General features: G+C 41.6%; 2 protein-coding genes across 2 annotated transcripts in view; both read right to left on the bottom strand.

Annotated features, from left to right (window-relative positions):
• Positions 1–1082: 1082 nt before the first annotated feature.
• tmsb4x (thymosin beta 4 X-linked) lies at positions 1083–2602 on the bottom strand. The gene is made up of 3 exons (XM_084420996.1): positions 2465–2602; positions 1632–1744; positions 1083–1541 (listed from the first exon to the last, which is right to left on the bottom strand). Exons 2-3 carry the CDS (start codon positions 1729–1731, stop codon positions 1507–1509), a joined length of 135 nt encoding a protein of 44 aa, XP_084277122.1. The 5' UTR covers positions 1732–1744; positions 2465–2602; the 3' UTR covers positions 1083–1506.
• A 2700-nt stretch (positions 2603–5302) lies between these two features.
• Positions 5303–18741, bottom strand: part of LOC311298904 (uncharacterized protein) — a 37588-nt gene continuing 24149 nt past the window's right edge. The window contains exon 5 of the mRNA XM_084422228.1: positions 5303–5884. Coding sequence (XP_084278354.1) covers positions 5435–5884 — 450 coding nt within the window. The 3' untranslated portion in view covers positions 5303–5434. The remainder of the gene's footprint in view (positions 5885–18741) is intronic.

Below are 18741 nucleotides of genomic sequence, written 5' to 3'. Positions count from 1 at the left end.
TGTCCTCGTGAACACAGTCAGTTATGTCTTAAGCGAACGTGAACAGAGAAAGAAAACGCACGTGTATCAGTATATTACATCAGTGCAGCTCTTAAAGTGACAGTAGCCTAATATTCCTGATGCCGTCTGGGTTTCTAATGTCAATCAAACAACAAAAGACAAACAATCACTCACTTCTCTGAATAACATCTGTAACTTTAACAAGGATTTATCTATTTTTCATGGCTGGTAAAATGTATTTATGGCGGGTACATTTTCTTAAGTCATCGGCCAATGACAGCTGTGGCAAAACGTTAGTTATTGAAGACTGAGCTGCATTAATGTTTTGGGATTGCTTTTGTTAAATGTTTAGGCGTATGGATGGACTGAAATGAATTGTACATGCAGGTCTGTGCCTGAAAATGACATGTACAGTATAGAAGTGACGCACGGCCTCGTAAAATTCACATCTTCACCCTTTATTCAAATATCATTAAAGATTTTGTATTGCATAGTTGTGCTTGGGGTCGATTGTTTTATCTGTGATAATAACACAATGAAACGTACAAAGAAATTATGAACACATGCAAAAACAAGATAATCAACCAAATATTAATAACTGATTGTGTTTTAACTGTAACTGATTATTAATAACTTAGTTAATGTTTGCTTTTTCCGTAGTAGGTTGACTTTTTTTGGACTTAACCAAGTTTAGTGATTGTTCTTTCCTCATATTGAACATATTTTGATGATTTAATCGCTCTTGTAGGGTCATTAATATAGCCAAATATAGCCTCTGAACGACACTTTTGTACATTTGTCATTTCTAGGCCTGGAGAAAAAAATACCAAAAATTTATTGTAAAAATGCTTTCATTTTTATGTTTTCTAAGCTCTAAAATGTATAATAGGCTAGAATTTTTTGTTTGTTTTTTTGGCAAAAAAAGAATACTTTATATTTTTCTATCTATTCTCAAAATCTTTATAGCACTCTTTAAATAGAGAATTAAGTTAAATTGATGAAAAAAAGTGTAGGATGTACGTTACTCTTTGTAAACGACACAGTTGAAAGCGAGAAGTACAGAACAAACATTTAAAAAGATGTCCATCTGAATATTACAGACTTTTATTTGCATTACAAAACAAAAATTGTGCATTCCAAGACGTCAACATACAAAAAAAACACTGCATGACTTTAAAGCATTTGAGCAGAGATGTTACAAGAGCGAGTCTCTGTTACGTGTCACTCAAATCCTTGGCCCCGCCCCCGGCCCCGCCTCCTCGTCATCCTCATCCGTACATCAACAATCTTCATCAGAATATCAGTGGTGCGCTTTACAAAAAGAGGAGTACGTGGGCACAGAAACAAAGGGCTTGTACGGTCGTCTGCATTTTTTTTTTTTTTTTTTGGTTGTCCAATCACAATGCGACTTAGGTCATATTTTTCCGTTAAAAGTTAAACAGCGAAAAGACGTGAAAAAGAAGGCAATGTGGAATGTACAGTGCATAGAAGTGTGGAGAACGAGTTTCATGACGAGCCCGCCTGCTTCTCCTGTTCGATGGCTGAAAAAATTTAAAAAAAAATAATTGTTATTGGGTTTCATAATCATCATTTCATGTTTGTTCCTCAAAGGAAAGTGTGCGGATTCTTACTTTCTTTTGACGGCAAAGGATTTTTCTCCTGAGTTTCTGTTTTCTTCAGCTTGGTTTTGTCAAAGCTGGTCACTTCCTCAAGATTTGGCTTGTCAGACATGTTTGCAGTGGGTCTGAAATAAAATGGCTTGCCATTAATGTTGAGAAAGAAACACACACACACACACACACACACATACACATACATGACGATCTTCATTAATATTCATATAAGTGACCGAACAATATGGGCTTTTTCCAAATGTTTCCCCAAAATTAGGTATTTGGTTAGAGTTTACGTTCTAATGCATGACTAAATAATCTAAATATGCTTTAAAAATGCAATAAAGAACAAAAGTGCAGCCAGTAACGCAGTAACTGTGGTAAAAGGAAACGCTGCTGTTGCATCACAGTCTTGAGAAACCACCGCCCTTTCCTGCTCATTCTCTCATATTTCACTTCTTATCAATGTTTCCATCAGTAAACACATTCTTTCTGCTTTTGCACTTATCTGAGCATATTTATCCGAACATTTATGCTATATTTCGAGGCGTGGAATGTAAAAATCGATCACGCTTAGTCATTCCTGAACAAAGAGAATGCATGCATCTATTGTCTCTGATACATATGTCGCAAAAAAAATCACATAATATAGCGATTAACAGTCACATTTCCTGTATAGCGGATGCATTTATGCCACAAATAACGTTACATTCGCCAATTGTGCGCGTGAAAGAAAGTAGCGTCTGAAAACGCTAATCTAGACTATAATTAAGAGATTATAAACAACAAAAGGTATGATGTTGTGCTATATAAGAGTATTTAAAAGGCAAAAGAGAGATTCTAGCGCTTACCAGAGTGTGTGTTGGTAGTTGAAGTGGTTATTCTCCAGCAGCAGATGCAGCAGTGTGAGGAAAAGCGCAGAATCACGGCATTTATAACCAGAGATATGCAAATCACGCGAGTGACGTCACCGGACCGTTAGATGAATCATTACTCTGTGGCGTCTGCGGGAATCTATAAACCAGACAACTATAGGCTATGAGGAAAAATACGCATTTTAGCCCAAGAAAGAATGGAAATATGCAGGTATCTGAGAATTTAACAGTTAGAAAACGTACAAGGAAGTCGTAGCCTATTAGCGCCATATGCTGACTTTGAAGTGAACGACGCCCTCTGTTGTGCGACAGCGACATCTAGTGGACACTACAAACGTCACATTCGCCTTCTTGGACTATGCCCTAAGTATGTATTGTTTTTGTGAAGAATAAGTAGTACATACTTTTGAGTGTGTAGCAGAAGAGTAGGCAAGATTTGAGTCAAACTAGTATGTGTCGCTTAGTCACGTGCTTCCCATCACCGTTTAAACTGCCCTGTCAATCATCTTGTCACAATTAAAATCCTCCACATTCAATGTCATTTGGCACGTTGATCTGCCAGTCATGAACTCTCCTCATTGTGTGTGCATAATGGTGCATTTAAAGATAATCACTAAACGTATCTTAAAAGTTCACAATGCATGTTGTTGCAGATTAAATCTAATGTGGATAACATTAAATAGCCTAAATGTATTTTTTGTGTGAGATAAGATACTGATAATTAATCAATCACTCAAACCCCTCTGCTTAACCGTCGTCCTCGCACATCCGCCATGTTTGTAGTTTTTTTAACACGTTGTATTCGTGTTTGTAGTTCTAATCGGTGCATTTCCGGGTTAGGTTACACTATCCGGGTATCTTTGGAATAATCATTTAAACATACTACGATTTGGGATACACTAAATCTAATTCTGAATAGCCTACTTTTTATGACGGACAGTATGCGAATTGGGACCCAGCTATAGATATTTTCACATGGGAAAAACGTTTTATTGTGTGTCTTAAAGTAGGCTTAAAAAGTTTTCATAACAAATAAATAAACTGTAAGAGTGTTTTTTTTATTATATTTTTGGATATTCACTCAGTACAACAAGATCAGAACTGAAGATGTTTGTACTGGAAAACAAGAATACTGAAGAACATTTCTTTTATGGAAATAAACTGCAAACCTGCTGCCTTTAGTCAGCTAGGCAAACGCTTAATAATGCTAAACGCTAATGCTCAAAATAAACAAACAAACAAATAAATAAATGAACATTATTCTGCGCTAAGTAGATCACACCAAACATGTATGAAAGCATATTTCAGTCTGGAGTGTAACAGGAAGTGTGTGAGATCATTTCCTGTTAGCTGCTAGCACACCACAGCAGTTCCGTGCTAAATCTGCTGACTCTCCTCATCATTTCATGATAACAATAGGAAAAAGCTCCTTGTGAGTGTTCCTTTGCACAATATCTCTCGTGTGCGTGCAAAGAGAAGCATAAGAGTTTCACAAAAAGTGAGTTTCTGTCTTAGATTAAAAAAATTATCATAATTATAATGAAAAAGTAACAAATACAACATTAGTGACCATATTAATCCTCTAGTCATCCTCTAAGTTTAGCATTTTACTGCATAGTTTTGTGATGAAAAAATGCTCCATTGTGAAATATATGCAGAATGTGTGCAAAGACAAACTATGAAGTATGGACTGGTGTTGCAAATAACTTTAATAGTTTAAATTTACATTTTATGAGATTGTACAAGTGAGTTTCTGCCTTAGATAAAAAAATAAACACGGGTGAAATAAATGACAACAAACTAATTAAAACATTAGTTCTACAGCATTTACAGTGAAGTCCCATTAGTTAATGATAGTTAAACTATAGTTAAGTTAGTTAATAAAAATACAACTGGTTTTTAGTTTCATGTAAAATATTTTTTTCATGATTTATCACATTTTTTTTTTCTTTTGTCAAATCAACTTTTTGTTTATGTGGTTCAGATATCATAACATTTGAGTTTCTGTTGAGTAAACCAATCTTTGTATTAACTCAATTTTTTAATTTCAATGAACTTAACATTTCAAGGCAACCAGGTTACTCTTTTTTTCTTCTTTTTTTAACCAACAATAAAAACTTTTTTTTACAGTGCAGAATATTAAATAATATTCACTGATAATTCTTTGATTTTAATAATGTATTAGCAAATGTTGAAATTAACATTGAGATTAATAAATTCTTGACGTATTAACGTATTAGCTTATGTTAACAAATGAAAACTTATTGTAAATGTATATATATATATGAACTTTATAATTTTATCAAACATAAAATTTCCTTCCTTTTTGTCATTTTGTTATGAAAACTAGAGATGCTCGTTATGAAATGTTCATTTGTTTGCATATCTTTGAAGAAAAGAGAAAGAGATTTTGTTTTAATATTTTGAATTTACATTTTACAGTGTAAAAACTTCCACCTATTTACAACTTTAAAATTTAAGTTCAGTTGCTGCCTTAAAAGTTGAATCAGCTTGTTTCTACAAGTCATTTCAACTTAAATTATATTAAACAGACTTCAAAAATTGAGTTAAATCTCGTTTGACTCACTGATCATAGAGTTTCTGCCTTAAAAAAAAAAAAAAAAAAGTACAAAACTCAATAATTAGTGACCAAGTGAAGAATTAACCTTCTAGTCATGCTTGAAATTTCATGTATAGTATAAAAGTGACGCCCGGCCTAGTAAAATCGACATCTTCACACTTAATTAAATTATTATTAAAGATTTTAGTCATATTGCATAGTTGTGCTTGTTTTATATGTGATAACGCCATGAAACATGACAAATTGTGCGGCGTCATTTTTGTAAAGTGTTACCATATTTTCCTCCTATTTTGATGGTTTAGTCTCATACTTAAGAGAACAACTTAAGGTGCTTAATGCAACCGGGCACAGTGCCTCAACAAAGATCACTTGGTGGTGAAGTATCGGCTGTAGAGGTCGCTGTACATGGCCTGGTTGTCGATCCGTACGGCATTGCGCAGGGATTGCCAGAACCAGGCCTCGGCGGACGAGGAGCAAGGCCACTCGAGGATGCTTCGGGAACACAACCGTCTGCGCAGACGCAAGAAATGCGAGTGTTGAAGAACGGGCTCCAGGAGCAGCAACACGATCACGTCCTCGTTCTCCTCCAGGAGGCGCTGGTGGGCCAGGAACACGGCCAGCTTGAAGGATCCGCTTTTCACGTAACCCTCGGTCAGCACGAACACGGTTTTGCGGCTGTGCTGGATGCTCTGGGTCAGACTGTCCACGACCGGAGAGCCGGGGAGCCAGTCCCGTTCCTCCAGGCAGATCGGAAGAAAGCGCTCGCCTCGCTCCTCCAGCTGCACCCGCAGGTGATTCAGCACCCAGTCGGAGACCTGCAACATCCACACCGTCACTGAGCTGAGCTTACAGGGATAGTTCACCCATAAAAATGAAACACACCCCATGATTTACTCACCCTCAAGTCATCCTAGGCGTCTTTTGAGACGAATACAATCCAACAGTTATATTAAAAAATGTTGGGCTCTTACAGGCTTTATAATGGCAGTGAGTGGCTGTTTATGTTTTGAAGTAAAACATAAAAGTGCATATATCCATCATAAAAGTGCATCTATCCATCATAAAAGTGCATCTATCCATCATAAAAGTGCATCTATCCATGATAAAAGGGCATCTGTCCATCATAAAAGTGCATCTATCCATGATAAAAGGGCATCTGTCCATCATAAAAGTGCATCTATCCATGATAAAAGGGCATCTGTCCATCATAAAAGTGCATATATCCATCAAAAAAAAAGTGCATCTATCAAAAGTGCACTTTTATGGACTTCAAAACAGAAACAGTCATTCACTGCCATTATAAAGCTTGGAAGAGCCAGGACATTTATTAATATAACTCTGATTGTATCCGTCTGAAAGAAGAATGTCATATACAGCTAGGATGACTTGAGGGTGAGTAAATCATGGGGTAATTTTCATTTTTGGGTGAACTATCCCTTTAATAACCACACTTTTGTCTTCTATAGAGCTATCTATTCATAGTTTTTATGTGACGTCCCAGCAAACACAAAACGTTCCCATTTGTTTGAGTTTTTTTGGTACACGTTCTAGGAACATTCTCTAGGTTATTTTTTTGCAACCTAACAAGAACCTTCCCAGAACGTTCCCTACAGTTTGTATTTTTATAACCATATGTTATGCTTAATTGTGCCATTTTTCATAAACAAAGTATATTTTGCGGATACAGTTTATTAAAGTCCCCCTATAGTCTATAATTCTATCCCTTAAAACTCATCTTCGATCACTAAAACTTTGCAACCTAAAAAGAACCTTCCCAGAACGTTATTTTATTTTTATAACCATATGTTATGCTGAGTTGTGTCTAAGAATATGCAAATGAGATTAATTCTCGTGTTATGCAGCACGTTTGAGCTTCTGCAACAACCAATGAGGTTCATTCTCGTGTTACGCATCACGTTTGAGCTTCTCAAGAACCAATGAGGTTCATTCTCGTGTTACGCATCACGTTTGAGCTTCAGCAAGAACCAATGAGGTTCATTCTCGTGTTACGCAGCACGTTTGAGCTTCTGCAAGAACCAATGAGGTTCATTCTCATGTTACGCAGCACGTTTGAGCTTCAGCAAGAACCAATGAGGTTCATTCTCATGTTACGCAGCACGTTTGAGCTTCAGCAAGAACCAATAAGGTTAATTCTCGTGTTATGCAGCACGTTTGAGCTTCAGCAAGAACCAATGAGGTTCATTCTCATGTTACGCATCACGTTTGAGCTTCAGCAAGAACCAATGAGGTTCATTCTCATGTTACGCAGCACGTTTGAGCTTCAGCAAGAACCAATGAGGTTAATTCTCATGTTACGCAGCACGTTTGAGCTTCAGCAAGAACCAATAAGGTTAATTCTCGTGTTATGCAGCACGTTTGAGCTTCAGCAAGAACCAATGAGGTTCATTCTCATGTTACGCATCACGTTTGAGCTTCAGCAAGAACCAATGAGGTTCATTCTCATGTTACGCAGCACGTTTGAGCTTCAGCAAGAACCAATGAGATTAATTCTCGTGTTATGCAGCACGTTTGAGCTTCTGCAACAACCAATGAGGTTCATTCTCGTGTTACGCATCACGTTTGAGCTTCTCAAGAACCAATGAGGTTCATTCTCGTGTTACGCATCACGTTTGAGCTTCAGCAAGAACCAATGAGGTTCATTCTCGTGTTACGCAGCACGTTTGAGCTTCTGCAAGAACCAATGAGGTTCATTCTCATGTTACGCAGCACGTTTGAGCTTCAGCAAGAACCAATGAGGTTCATTCTCATGTTACGCAGCACGTTTGAGCTTCAGCAAGAACCAATAAGGTTAATTCTCGTGTTATGCAGCACGTTTGAGCTTCAGCAAGAACCAATGAGGTTCATTCTCATGTTACGCATCACGTTTGAGCTTCAGCAAGAACCAATGAGGTTCATTCTCATGTTACGCAGCACGTTTGAGCTTCAGCAAGAACCAATGAGGTTCATTCTCATGTTACGCAGCACGTTTGAGCTTCAGCAAGAACCAATAAGGTTAATTCTCGTGTTATGCAGCACGTTTGAGCTTCAGCAAGAACCAATGAGGTTCATTCTCATGTTACGCATCACGTTTGAGCTTCAGCAAGAACCAATGAGGTTCATTCTCATGTTACGCAGCACGTTTGAGCTTCAGCAAGAACCAATAAGGTTAATTCTCGTGTTATGCAGCACGTTTGAGCTTCAGCAAGAACCAATAAGGTTAATTCTCGTGTTATGCAGCACGTTTGAGCTTCAGCAAGAACCAATGAGGTTCATTCTCGTGTTACGCAGCACGTTTGAGCTTCTGCAAGAACCAATGAGGTTCATTCTCGTGTTACGCAGCACGTTTGAGCTTCTGCAAGAACCAATGAGGTTCATTCTCATGTTACGCAGCACGTTTGAGCTTCAGCAAGAACCAATAAGGTTAATTCTCGTGTTATGCAGCACGTTTGAGCTTCAGCAAGAACCAATGAGGTTCATTCTCATGTTACGCATCACGTTTGAGCTTCAGCAAGAACCAATGAGGTTCATTCTCATGTTACGCATCACGTTTGAGCTTCAGCAAGAACCAATAAGGTTCATTCTCGTGTTATGCAGCACGTTTGAGCTTCAGCAAGAACCAATGAGGTTCATTCTCGTGTTACGCAGCACGTTTGAGCTTCAGCAAGAACCAATAAGGTTAATTCTCGTGTTACGCATCACGTTTGAGCTTCAGCAAGAACCAATGAGGTTCATTCTCGTGTTACGCAGCACGTTTGAGCTTCAGCAAGAACCAATGAGGTTCATTCTCATGTTACGCATCACGTTTGAGCTTCAGCAAGAACCAATGAGGTTCATTCTCGTGTTACGCAGCACGTTTGAGCTTCAGCAAGAACCAATGAGGTTCATTCTCGTGTTACGCAGCACGTTTGAGCTTCAGCAAGAACCAATGAGGTTCATTCTCATGTTACGCATCACGTTTGAGCTTCAGCAAGAACCAATGAGGTTCATTCTCGTGTTACGCAGCACGTTTGAGCTTCAGCAAGAACCAATGAGGTTCATTCTCATGTTACGCATCACGTTTGAGCTTCAGCAAGAGCCAATGAGGTTCATTCTCATGTTACGCATCACGTTTGAGCTTCTGCAAGAACCAATGAGGTTCATTCTCGTGTTACGCATCACGTTTGAGCTTCAGCAAGAACCAATGAGGTTCATTCTCGTGTTACGCATCACGTTTGAGCTTCAGCAAGAACCAATGAGGTTCATTCTCATGTTACGCATCACGTTTGAGCTTCAGCAAGAACCAATGAGGTTCATTCTCATGTTACGCATCACGTTTGAGCTTCAGCAAGAACCAATGAGGTTCATTCTCATGTTACGCATCACGTTTGAGCTTCAGCAAGAACCAATGAGGTTCATTCTCGTGTTACGCAGCACGTTTGAGCTTCTGCAAGAACCAATGAGGTTCATTCTCGTGTTACGCATCACGTTTGAGCTTCAGCAAGAACCAATGAGGTTCATTCTCATGTTACGCATCACGTTTGAGCTTCAGCAAGAACCAATGAGGTTCATTCTCATGTTACGCATCACGTTTGAGCTTCAGCAAGAACCAATGAGGTTCATTCTCATGTTACGCATCACGTTTGAGCTTCAGCAAGAACCAATGAGGTTCATTCTCATGTTACGCAGCACGTTTGAGCTTCAGCAAGAACCAATAAGGTTAATTCTCGTGTTATGCAGCACGTTTGAGCTTCAGCAAGAACCAATGAGGTTCATTCTCATGTTACGCAGCACGTTTGAGCTTCAGCAAGAACCAATAAGGTTAATTCTCGTGTTATGCAGCACGTTTGAGCTTCAGCAAGAACCAATAAGGTTCATTCTCATGTTATGCAGCACGTTTGAGCTTCAGCAAGAACCAATGAGGTTCATTCTCATGTTACGCAGCACGTTTGAGCTTCAGCAAGAACCAATAAGGTTAATTCTCATGTTACGCAGCACGTTTGAGCTTCAGCAAGAACCAATGAGGTTCATTCTCATGTTACGCATCACGTTTGAGCTTCTGCAAGAACCAGTGAGGTTCATTCTCGTGTTACGCAGCACGTTTGAGCTTCAGCAGGAACCAATAAGGTTCATTCTCGTGTTACGCATCACGTTTGAGCTTCAGCAAGAACCAATAAGGTTCATTCTCATGTTACGCATCACGTTTGAGCTTCTGCAAGAACCAATGAGGTTCATTCTCGTGTTACGCATCACGTTTGAACTTCAGCAAGAACCAATAAGGTTCATTCTCATGTTACGCATCACGTTTGAGCTTCAGCAAGAACCAATGAGGTTCATTCTCGTGTTACGCATCACGTTTGAGCTTCAGCAAGAACCAATAAGGTTCATTCTCATGTTACGCATCACGTTTGAGCTTCTGCAAGAACCAATGAGGTTCATTCTCGTGTTACGCATCACGTTTGAGCTTCAGCAAGAACCAATAAGGTTCATTCTCGTGTTACGCATCACGTTTGAGCTTCAGCAAGAACCAATGAGGTTCATTCTCGTGTTACGCATCACGTTTGAGCTTCAGCAAGAATCAATGAGGTTCATTCTCATGTTACGCATCACGTTTGAGCTTCAGCAAGAACCAATAAGGTTCATTCTCGTGTTACGCATCACGTTTGAGCTTCAGCAAGAATCAATGAGGTTCATTCTCATGTTACGCATCACGTTTGAGCTTCAGCAAGAACCAATAAGGTTCATTCTCGTGTTACGCATCACGTTTGAGCTTCAGCAAGAACCAATGAGGTTCATTCTCGTGTTACGCATCACGTTTGAGCTTCAGCAAGAACCAATAAGGTTCATTCTCATGTTAGGCAGCACGTTTGAGCTTCTGCAAGAACCAATGAGGTTCATTCTCGTGTTACGCATCACGTTTGAGCTTCAGCAAGAACCAATGAGGTTCATTCTCGTGTTACGCATCACGTTTGAGCTTCAGCAAGAACCAATAAGGTTCATTCTCATGTTACGCATCACGTTTGAGCTTCTGCAAGAACCAATGAGGTTCATTCTCGTGTTACGCATCACGTTTGAGCTTCAGCAAGAACCAATGAGGTTCATTCTCGTGTTACGCAGCACGTTTGAGCTTCAGCAAGAACCAATAAGGTTCATTCTCATGTTACGCATCACGTTTGAGCTTCTGCAAGAACCAATGAGGCTCATTCTCGTGTTACGCATCACGTTTGAGCTTCTGCAAGAACCAACGAGGTTCATTCTCGTGTTACGCATCACGTTTGAGCTTCAGCAAGAACCAATGAGGTTCATTCTCGTGTTACGCAGCACGTTTGAGCTTCAGCAAGAACCAATGAGGCTCATTCTCATGTTACGCAGCACGTTTGAGCTTCAGCAAGAACCAATGAGGTTCATTCTCATGTTACGCAGCACGTTTGAGCTTCAGCAAGAACCAATAAGGTTAATTCTCGTGTTACGCATCACGTTTGAGCTTCAGCAAGAACCAATGAGGTTCATTCTCGTGTTACGCAGCACGTTTGAGCTTCAGCAAGAACCAATGAGGCTCATTCTCATGTTACGCAGCACGTTTGAGCTTCAGCAAGAACCAATGAGGTTCATTCTCGTGTTACGCATCACGTTTGAGCTTCAGCAAGAACCAATGAGGTTCATTCTCGTGTTACGCAGCACGTTTGAGCTTCAGCAAGAACCAATGAGGCTCATTCTCATGTTACGCAGCACGTTTGAGCTTCAGCAAGAACCAATAAGGTTAATTCTCGTGTTACGCATCACGTTTGAGCTTCAGCAAGAACCAATGAGGTTCATTCTCGTGTTACGCAGCACGTTTGAGCTTCAGCAAGAACCAATGAGGCTCATTCTCATGTTACGCAGCACGTTTGAGCTTCAGCAAGAACCAATGAGGCTCATTCTCGTGTTACGCAGCACGTTTGAGCTTCAGCAAGAACCAATGAGGTTCATTCTCATGTTACGCAGCACGTTTGAGCTTCTGCAAGAACCAATGAGGCTCATTCTCGTGTTACGCAGCACGTTTGAGCTTCAGCAAGAACCAATGAGGCTCATTCTCGTGTTACGCAGCACGTTTGAGCTTCAGCAAGAACCAATAAGGTTAATTCTCGTGTTATGCAGCACGTTTGAGCTTCAGCAAGAACCAATGAGGTTCATTCTCGTGTTACGCAGCACGTTTGAGCTTCAGCAAGAACCAATAAGGTTAATTCTCGTGTTACGCAGCACGTTTGAGCTTCAGCAAGAACCAATGAGGTTCATTCTCATGTTACGCAGCACGTTTGAGCTTCAGCAAGAACCAATAAGGTTAATTCTCGTGTTATGCAGCACGTTTGAGCTTCAGCAAGAACCAATGAGGTTCATTCTCATGTTACGCAGCACGTTTGAGCTTCAGCAAGAACCAATAAGGTTAATTCTCGTGTTACGCAGCACGTTTGAGCTTCAGCAAGAACCAATGAGGTTCATTCTCATGTTACGCAGCACGTTTGAGCTTCAGCAAGAACCAATAAGGTTAATTCTCGTGTTATGCAGCACGTTTGAGCTTCAGCAAGAACCAATGAGGTTCATTCTCATGTTACGCATCACGTTTGAGCTTCAGCAAGAACCAATGAGGTTCATTCTCGTGTTACGCAGCACGTTTGAGCTTCAGCAAGAACCAATGAGGTTCATTCTCATGTTACGCAGCACGTTTGAGCTTCAGCAAGAACCAATGAGGTTCATTCTCGTGTTACGCATCACGTTTGAGCTTCAGCAAGAACCAATGAGGCTCATTCTCATGTTACGCAGCACGTTTGAGCTTCAGCAAGAACCAATGAGGTTCATTCTCATGTTACGCAGCACGTTTGAGCTTCAGCAAGAACCAATAAGGTTAATTCTCGTGTTACGCATCACGTTTGAGCTTCAGCAAGAACCAATGAGGTTCATTCTCGTGTTACGCATCACGTTTGAGCTTCAGCAAGAACCAATGAGGCTCATTCTCATGTTACGCAGCACGTTTGAGCTTCAGCAAGAACCAATGAGGCTCATTCTCATGTTACGCAGCACGTTTGAGCTTCAGCAAGAACCAATGAGGTTCATTCTCGTGTTACGCATCACGTTTGAGCTTCAGCAAGAACCAATGAGGTTCATTCTCGTGTTACGCAGCACGTTTGAGCTTCAGCAAGAACCAATGAGGCTCATTCTCATGTTACGCAGCACGTTTGAGCTTCAGCAAGAACCAATAAGGTTAATTCTCGTGTTACGCGTCACGTTTGAGCTTCAGCAAGAACCAATGAGGTTCATTCTCGTGTTACGCAGCACGTTTGAGCTTCAGCAAGAACCAATGAGGCTCATTCTCATGTTACGCAGCACGTTTGAGCTTCAGCAAGAACCAATGAGGCTCATTCTCGTGTTACGCAGCACGTTTGAGCTTCAGCAAGAACCAATGAGGTTCATTCTCGTGTTACGCAGCACGTTTGAGCTTCAGCAAGAACCAATGAGGTTCATTCTCATGTTACGCAGCACGTTTGAGCTTCAGCAAGAACCAATAAGGTTAATTCTCGTGTTATGCAGCACGTTTGAGCTTCAGCAAGAACCAATGAGGTTAATTCTCGTGTTATGCAGCACGTTTGAGCTTCAGCAAGAACCAATGAGGTTCATTCTCGTGTTACGCAGCACGTTTGAGCTTCAGCAAGAACCAATGAGGTTCATTCTCATGTTACGCAGCACGTTTGAGCTTCAGCAAGAACCAATAAGGTTAATTCTCGTGTTATGCAGCACGTTTGAGCTTCAGCAAGAACCAATGAGGTTCATTCTCATGTTACGCATCACGTTTGAGCTTCAGCAAGAACCAATGAGGTTCATTCTCGTGTTACGCAGCACGTTTGAGCTTCAGCAAGAACCAATGAGGTTCATTCTCATGTTACGCAGCACGTTTGAGCTTCAGCAAGAACCAATGAGGTTCATTCTCGTGTTACGCAGCACGTTTGAGCTTCAGCAAGAACCAATGAGGCTCATTCTCATGTTACGCAGCACGTTTGAGCTTCAGCAAGAACCAATGAGGTTCATTCTCATGTTACGCAGCACGTTTGAGCTTCAGCAAGAACCAATGAGGCTCATTCTCGTGTTACGCATCACGTTTGAGCTTCAGCAAGAACCAATAAGGTTCATTCTCATGTTACGCAGCACGTTTGAGCTTCAGCAAGAACCAATAAGGTTCATTCTCATGTTACGCATCACGTTTGAGCTTCTGCAAGAACCAATGAGGTTCATTCTCGTGTTACGCATCACGTTTGAGCTTCAGCAAGAACCAATGAGGTTCATTCTCATGTTACGCATCACGTTTGAGCTTCTGCAAGAACCAATGAGGTTCATTCTCGTGTTACGCATCACGTTTGAGCTTCAGCAAGAACCAATAAGGTTCATTCTCATGTTACGCATCACGTTTGAGCTTCTGCAAGAACCAATGAGGTTCATTCTCGTGTTACGCATCACGTTTGAGCTTCAGCAAGAACCAATAAGGTTCATTCTCATGTTACGCATCACGTTTGAGCTTCAGCAAGAACCAATGAGGCTCATTCTCGTGTTACGCATCACGTTTGAGCTTCAGCAAGAACCAATGAGGTTCATTCTCGTGTTACGCATCACGTTTGAGCTTCAGCAAGAACCAATAAGGTTCATTCTCATGTTACGCATCACGTTTGAGCTTCTGCAAGAACCAATGAGGTTCATTCTCGTGTTACGCATCACGTTTGAGCTTCAGCAAGAACCAATGAGGTTCATTCTCGTGTTACGCATCACGTTTGAGCTTCAGCAAGAACCAATAAGGTTCATTCTCATGTTACGCATCACGTTTGAGCTTCTGCAAGAACCAACGAGGTTCATTCTCGTGTTACGCATCACGTTTGAGCTTCAGCAAGAACCAATGAGGTTCATTCTCGTGTTACGCAGCACGTTTGAGCTTCAGCAAGAACCAATGAGGCTCATTCTCATGTTACGCAGCACGTTTGAGCTTCAGCAAGAACCAATGAGGTTCATTCTCATGTTACGCAGCACGTTTGAGCTTCAGCAAGAGCCAATAAGGTTCATTCTCGTGTTATGCAGCACGTTTGAGCTTCAGCAAGAACCAATGAGGTTCATTCTCATGTTACGCAGCACGTTTGAGCTTCAGCAAGAACCAATGAGGTTCATTCTCGTGTTACGCAGCACGTTTGAGCTTCAGCAAGAGCCAATGAGGTTCATTCTCGTGTTACGCAGCACGTTTGAGCTTCAGCAAGAACCAATGAGGTTCATTCTCATGTTACGCAGCACGTTTGAGCTTCAGCAAGAACCAATGAGGCTCATTCTCATGTTACGCAGCACGTTTGAGCTTCAGCAAGAACCAATGAGGTTCATTCTCATGTTACGCAGCACGTTTGAGCTTCAGCAAGAACCAATGAGGTTCATTCTCATGTTACGCAGAACGTTTGAGCTTCAGCAAGAACCAATGAGGTTCATTCTCGTGTTACGCAGCACGTTTGAGCTTCAGCAAGAACCAATGAGGCTCATTCTCATGTTACGCAGCACGTTTGAGCTTCAGCAAGAACCAATGAGGTTCATTCTCATGTTACGCAGCACGTTTGAGCTTCAGCAAGAACCAATGAGGTTCATTCTCGTGTTACGCAGCACGTTTGAGCTTCAGCAAGAACCAATGAGGCTCATTCTCATGTTACGCAGCACGTTTGAGCTTCAGCAAGAACCAATGAGGTTCATTCTCATGTTACGCAGCACGTTTGAGCTTCAGCAAGAACCAATGAGGTTCATTCTCGTGTTACGCAGCACGTTTGAGCTTCAGCAAGAACCAATGAGGTTCATTCTCATGTTACGCAGCACGTTTGAGCTTCAGCAAGAACCAATGAGGTTCATTCTCATGTTACGCAGCACGTTTGAGCTTCAGCAAGAGCCAATAAGGTTCATTCTCATGTTACGCAGCACGTTTGAGCTTCAGCAAGAACCAATAAGGTTCATTCTCATGTTACGCATCACGTTTGAGCTTCTGCAAGAACCAATGAGGTTCATTCTCGTGTTACGCATCACGTTTGAGCTTCTGCAAGAACCAATGAGGTTCATTCTCGTGTTACGCAGCACGTTTGAGCTTCAGCAAGAACCAATAAGGTTCATTCTCGTGTTACGCAGCACGTTTGAGCTTCAGCAAGAACCAATAAGGTTCATTCTCGTGTTACGCATCACGTTTGAGCTTCTGCAAGAACCAATGAGGTTCATTCTCGTGTTACGCAGCACGTTTGAGCTTCTGCAAGAACCAATGAGGTTCATTCTCGTGTTACGCATCACGTTTGAGCTTCTGCAAGAACCAATGAGGTTCATTCTCGTGTTACGCAGCACGTTTGAGCTTCTGCAAGAACCAATGAGGTTCATTCTCGTGTTACGCAGCACGTTTGAGCTTCTGCAAGAACCAATGAGGTTCATTCTCGTGTTACGCAGCACGTTTGAGCTTCTGCAAGAACCAATGAGGTTCATTCTCGTGTTACGCAGCACGTTTGAGCTTCTGCAAGAACCAATGAGGTTCATTCTCGTGTTACGCATCACGTTTGAGCTTCTGCAAGAACCAATGAGGTTCATTCTCGTGTTACGCATCACGTTTGAGCTTCTGCAAGAACCAATGAGGCTCATTCTCGTGTTACGCAGCACGTTTGAGCTTCAGCAAGAACCAATGAGGCTCATTCTCGTGTTACGCATCACGTTTGAGCTTCAGCAAGAACCAATGAGGCTCATTCTCGTGTTACGCATCACGTTTGAGCTTCTGCAAGAACCAATAAGGTTCATTCTCATGTTACGCATCACGTTTGAGCTTCAGCAAGAACCAATGAGGTTCATTCTCGTGTTACGCAGCACGTTTGAGCTTCAGCAAGAACCAATGAGGTTCATTCTCGTGTTACGCAGCACGTTTGAGCTTCAGCAAGAACCAATGAGGCTCATTCTCATGTTACGCAGCACGTTTGAGCTTCAGCAAGAACCAATAAGGTTCATTCTCATGTTACGCATCACGTTTGAGCTTCTGCAAGAACCAATGAGGTTCATTCTCGTGTTACGCATCACGTTTGAGCTTCTGCAAGAACCAATGAGGTTCATTCTCGTGTTACGCAGCACGTTTGAGCTTCAGCAAGAACCAATAAGGTTCATTCTCGTGTTACGCATCACGTTTGAACTTTAGCGAGAACCAATGAGGTTCATTCTCGTGTTACGCAGCACGTTTGAGCTTTAGCGAGAACCAATGAGGTTAATTCTCGTGTTACGCAGCACGTTTGAGCTTCAGCAAGAACCAATGAGGTTCATTCTCGTGTTACGCATCACGTTTGAGCTTCTGCAAGAACCAATGAGGTTCATTCTCGTGTTACGCAGCACGTTTGAGCTTCAGCAAGAACCAATAAGGTTCATTCTCGTGTTACGCATCACGTTTGAACTTTAGCGAGAACCAATGAGGTTCATTCTCGTGTTACGCAGCACGTTTGAGCTTTAGCGAGAACCAATGAGGTTAATTCTCGTGTTACGCAGCACGTTTGAACTTTAGCGAGAACCAATGAGGTTCATTCTCGTGTTACGCAGCACGTTTGAGCTTCAGCAAGAACCAATGAGGTTCATTCTCGTGTTACGCAGCACGTTTGAGCTTCAGCAAGAACCAATGAGGTTCATTCTCGTGTTACGCAGCACGTTTGAACTTTAGCGAGAACCAATGAGGCTCATTCTCGTGTTACGCAGCACGTTTGAACTTTAGCGAGAACCAATGAGGTTCATTCTCGTGTTACGCATCACGTTTGAGCTTCAGCAAGAACCAATGAGGTTCATTCTCGTGTTACGCAGCACGTTTGAGCTTCAGCGAGAACCAATGAGGCTCATTCTCGTGTTACGCAGCACGTTTGAACTTTAGCGAGAACCAATGAGGTTCATTCTCGTGTTACGCATCACGTTTGAGCTTCAGCAAGAACCAATGAGGTTCATTCTCATGTTACGCAGCACGTTTGAGCTTCAGCAAGAACCAATGAGGTTCATTCTCGTGTTACGCATCACGTTTGAGCTTCAGCAAGAACCAATGAGGTTCATTCTCGTGTTACGCAGCACGTTTGAACTTTAGCGAGAACCAATGAGGTTCATTCTCGTGTTACGCATCACGTTTGAGCTTCAGCAAGAACCAATGAGGTTCATTCTCGTGTTACGCAGCACGTTTGAGCTTCAGCGAGAACCAATGAGGTTCATTCTCGTGTTACGCAGCACGTTTGAACTTTAGCGAGAACCAATGAGGTTCATTCTCGTGTTACGCAGCACGTTTGAACTTTAGCGAGAACCAATGAGGTTCATTCTCGTGTTACGCAGCACGTTTGAACTTTAGCGAGAACCAATGAGGTTCATTCTCGTGTTACGCAGCACGTTTGAGCTTCAGCAAGAACCAATGAGGTTCATTCTCGTGTTACGCAGCACGTTTGAACTTTAGCGAGAACCAATGAGGTTCATTCTCGTGTTACGCAGCACGTTTGAACTTTAGCGAGAACCAATGAGGTTCATTCTCGTGTTACGCAGCACGTTTGAGCTTCAGCGAGAACCAATGAGGTTCATTCTCGCGTTACGCAGCACGTTTGAATTTTAGCGAGAACCAATGAGGTTCATTCTCGTGTTACGCAGCACGTTTGAACTTTAGCGAGAACCAATGAGG

The sequence above is a fragment of the Rutilus rutilus genome (genome assembly GCF_951802725.1).
Source record: "Rutilus rutilus genome assembly, chromosome: 10".
Classification (NCBI taxonomy): domain Eukaryota; kingdom Metazoa; phylum Chordata; class Actinopteri; order Cypriniformes; family Leuciscidae; genus Rutilus; species Rutilus rutilus.
This window is presented reverse-complemented; position numbering and strand designations above follow the sequence as displayed.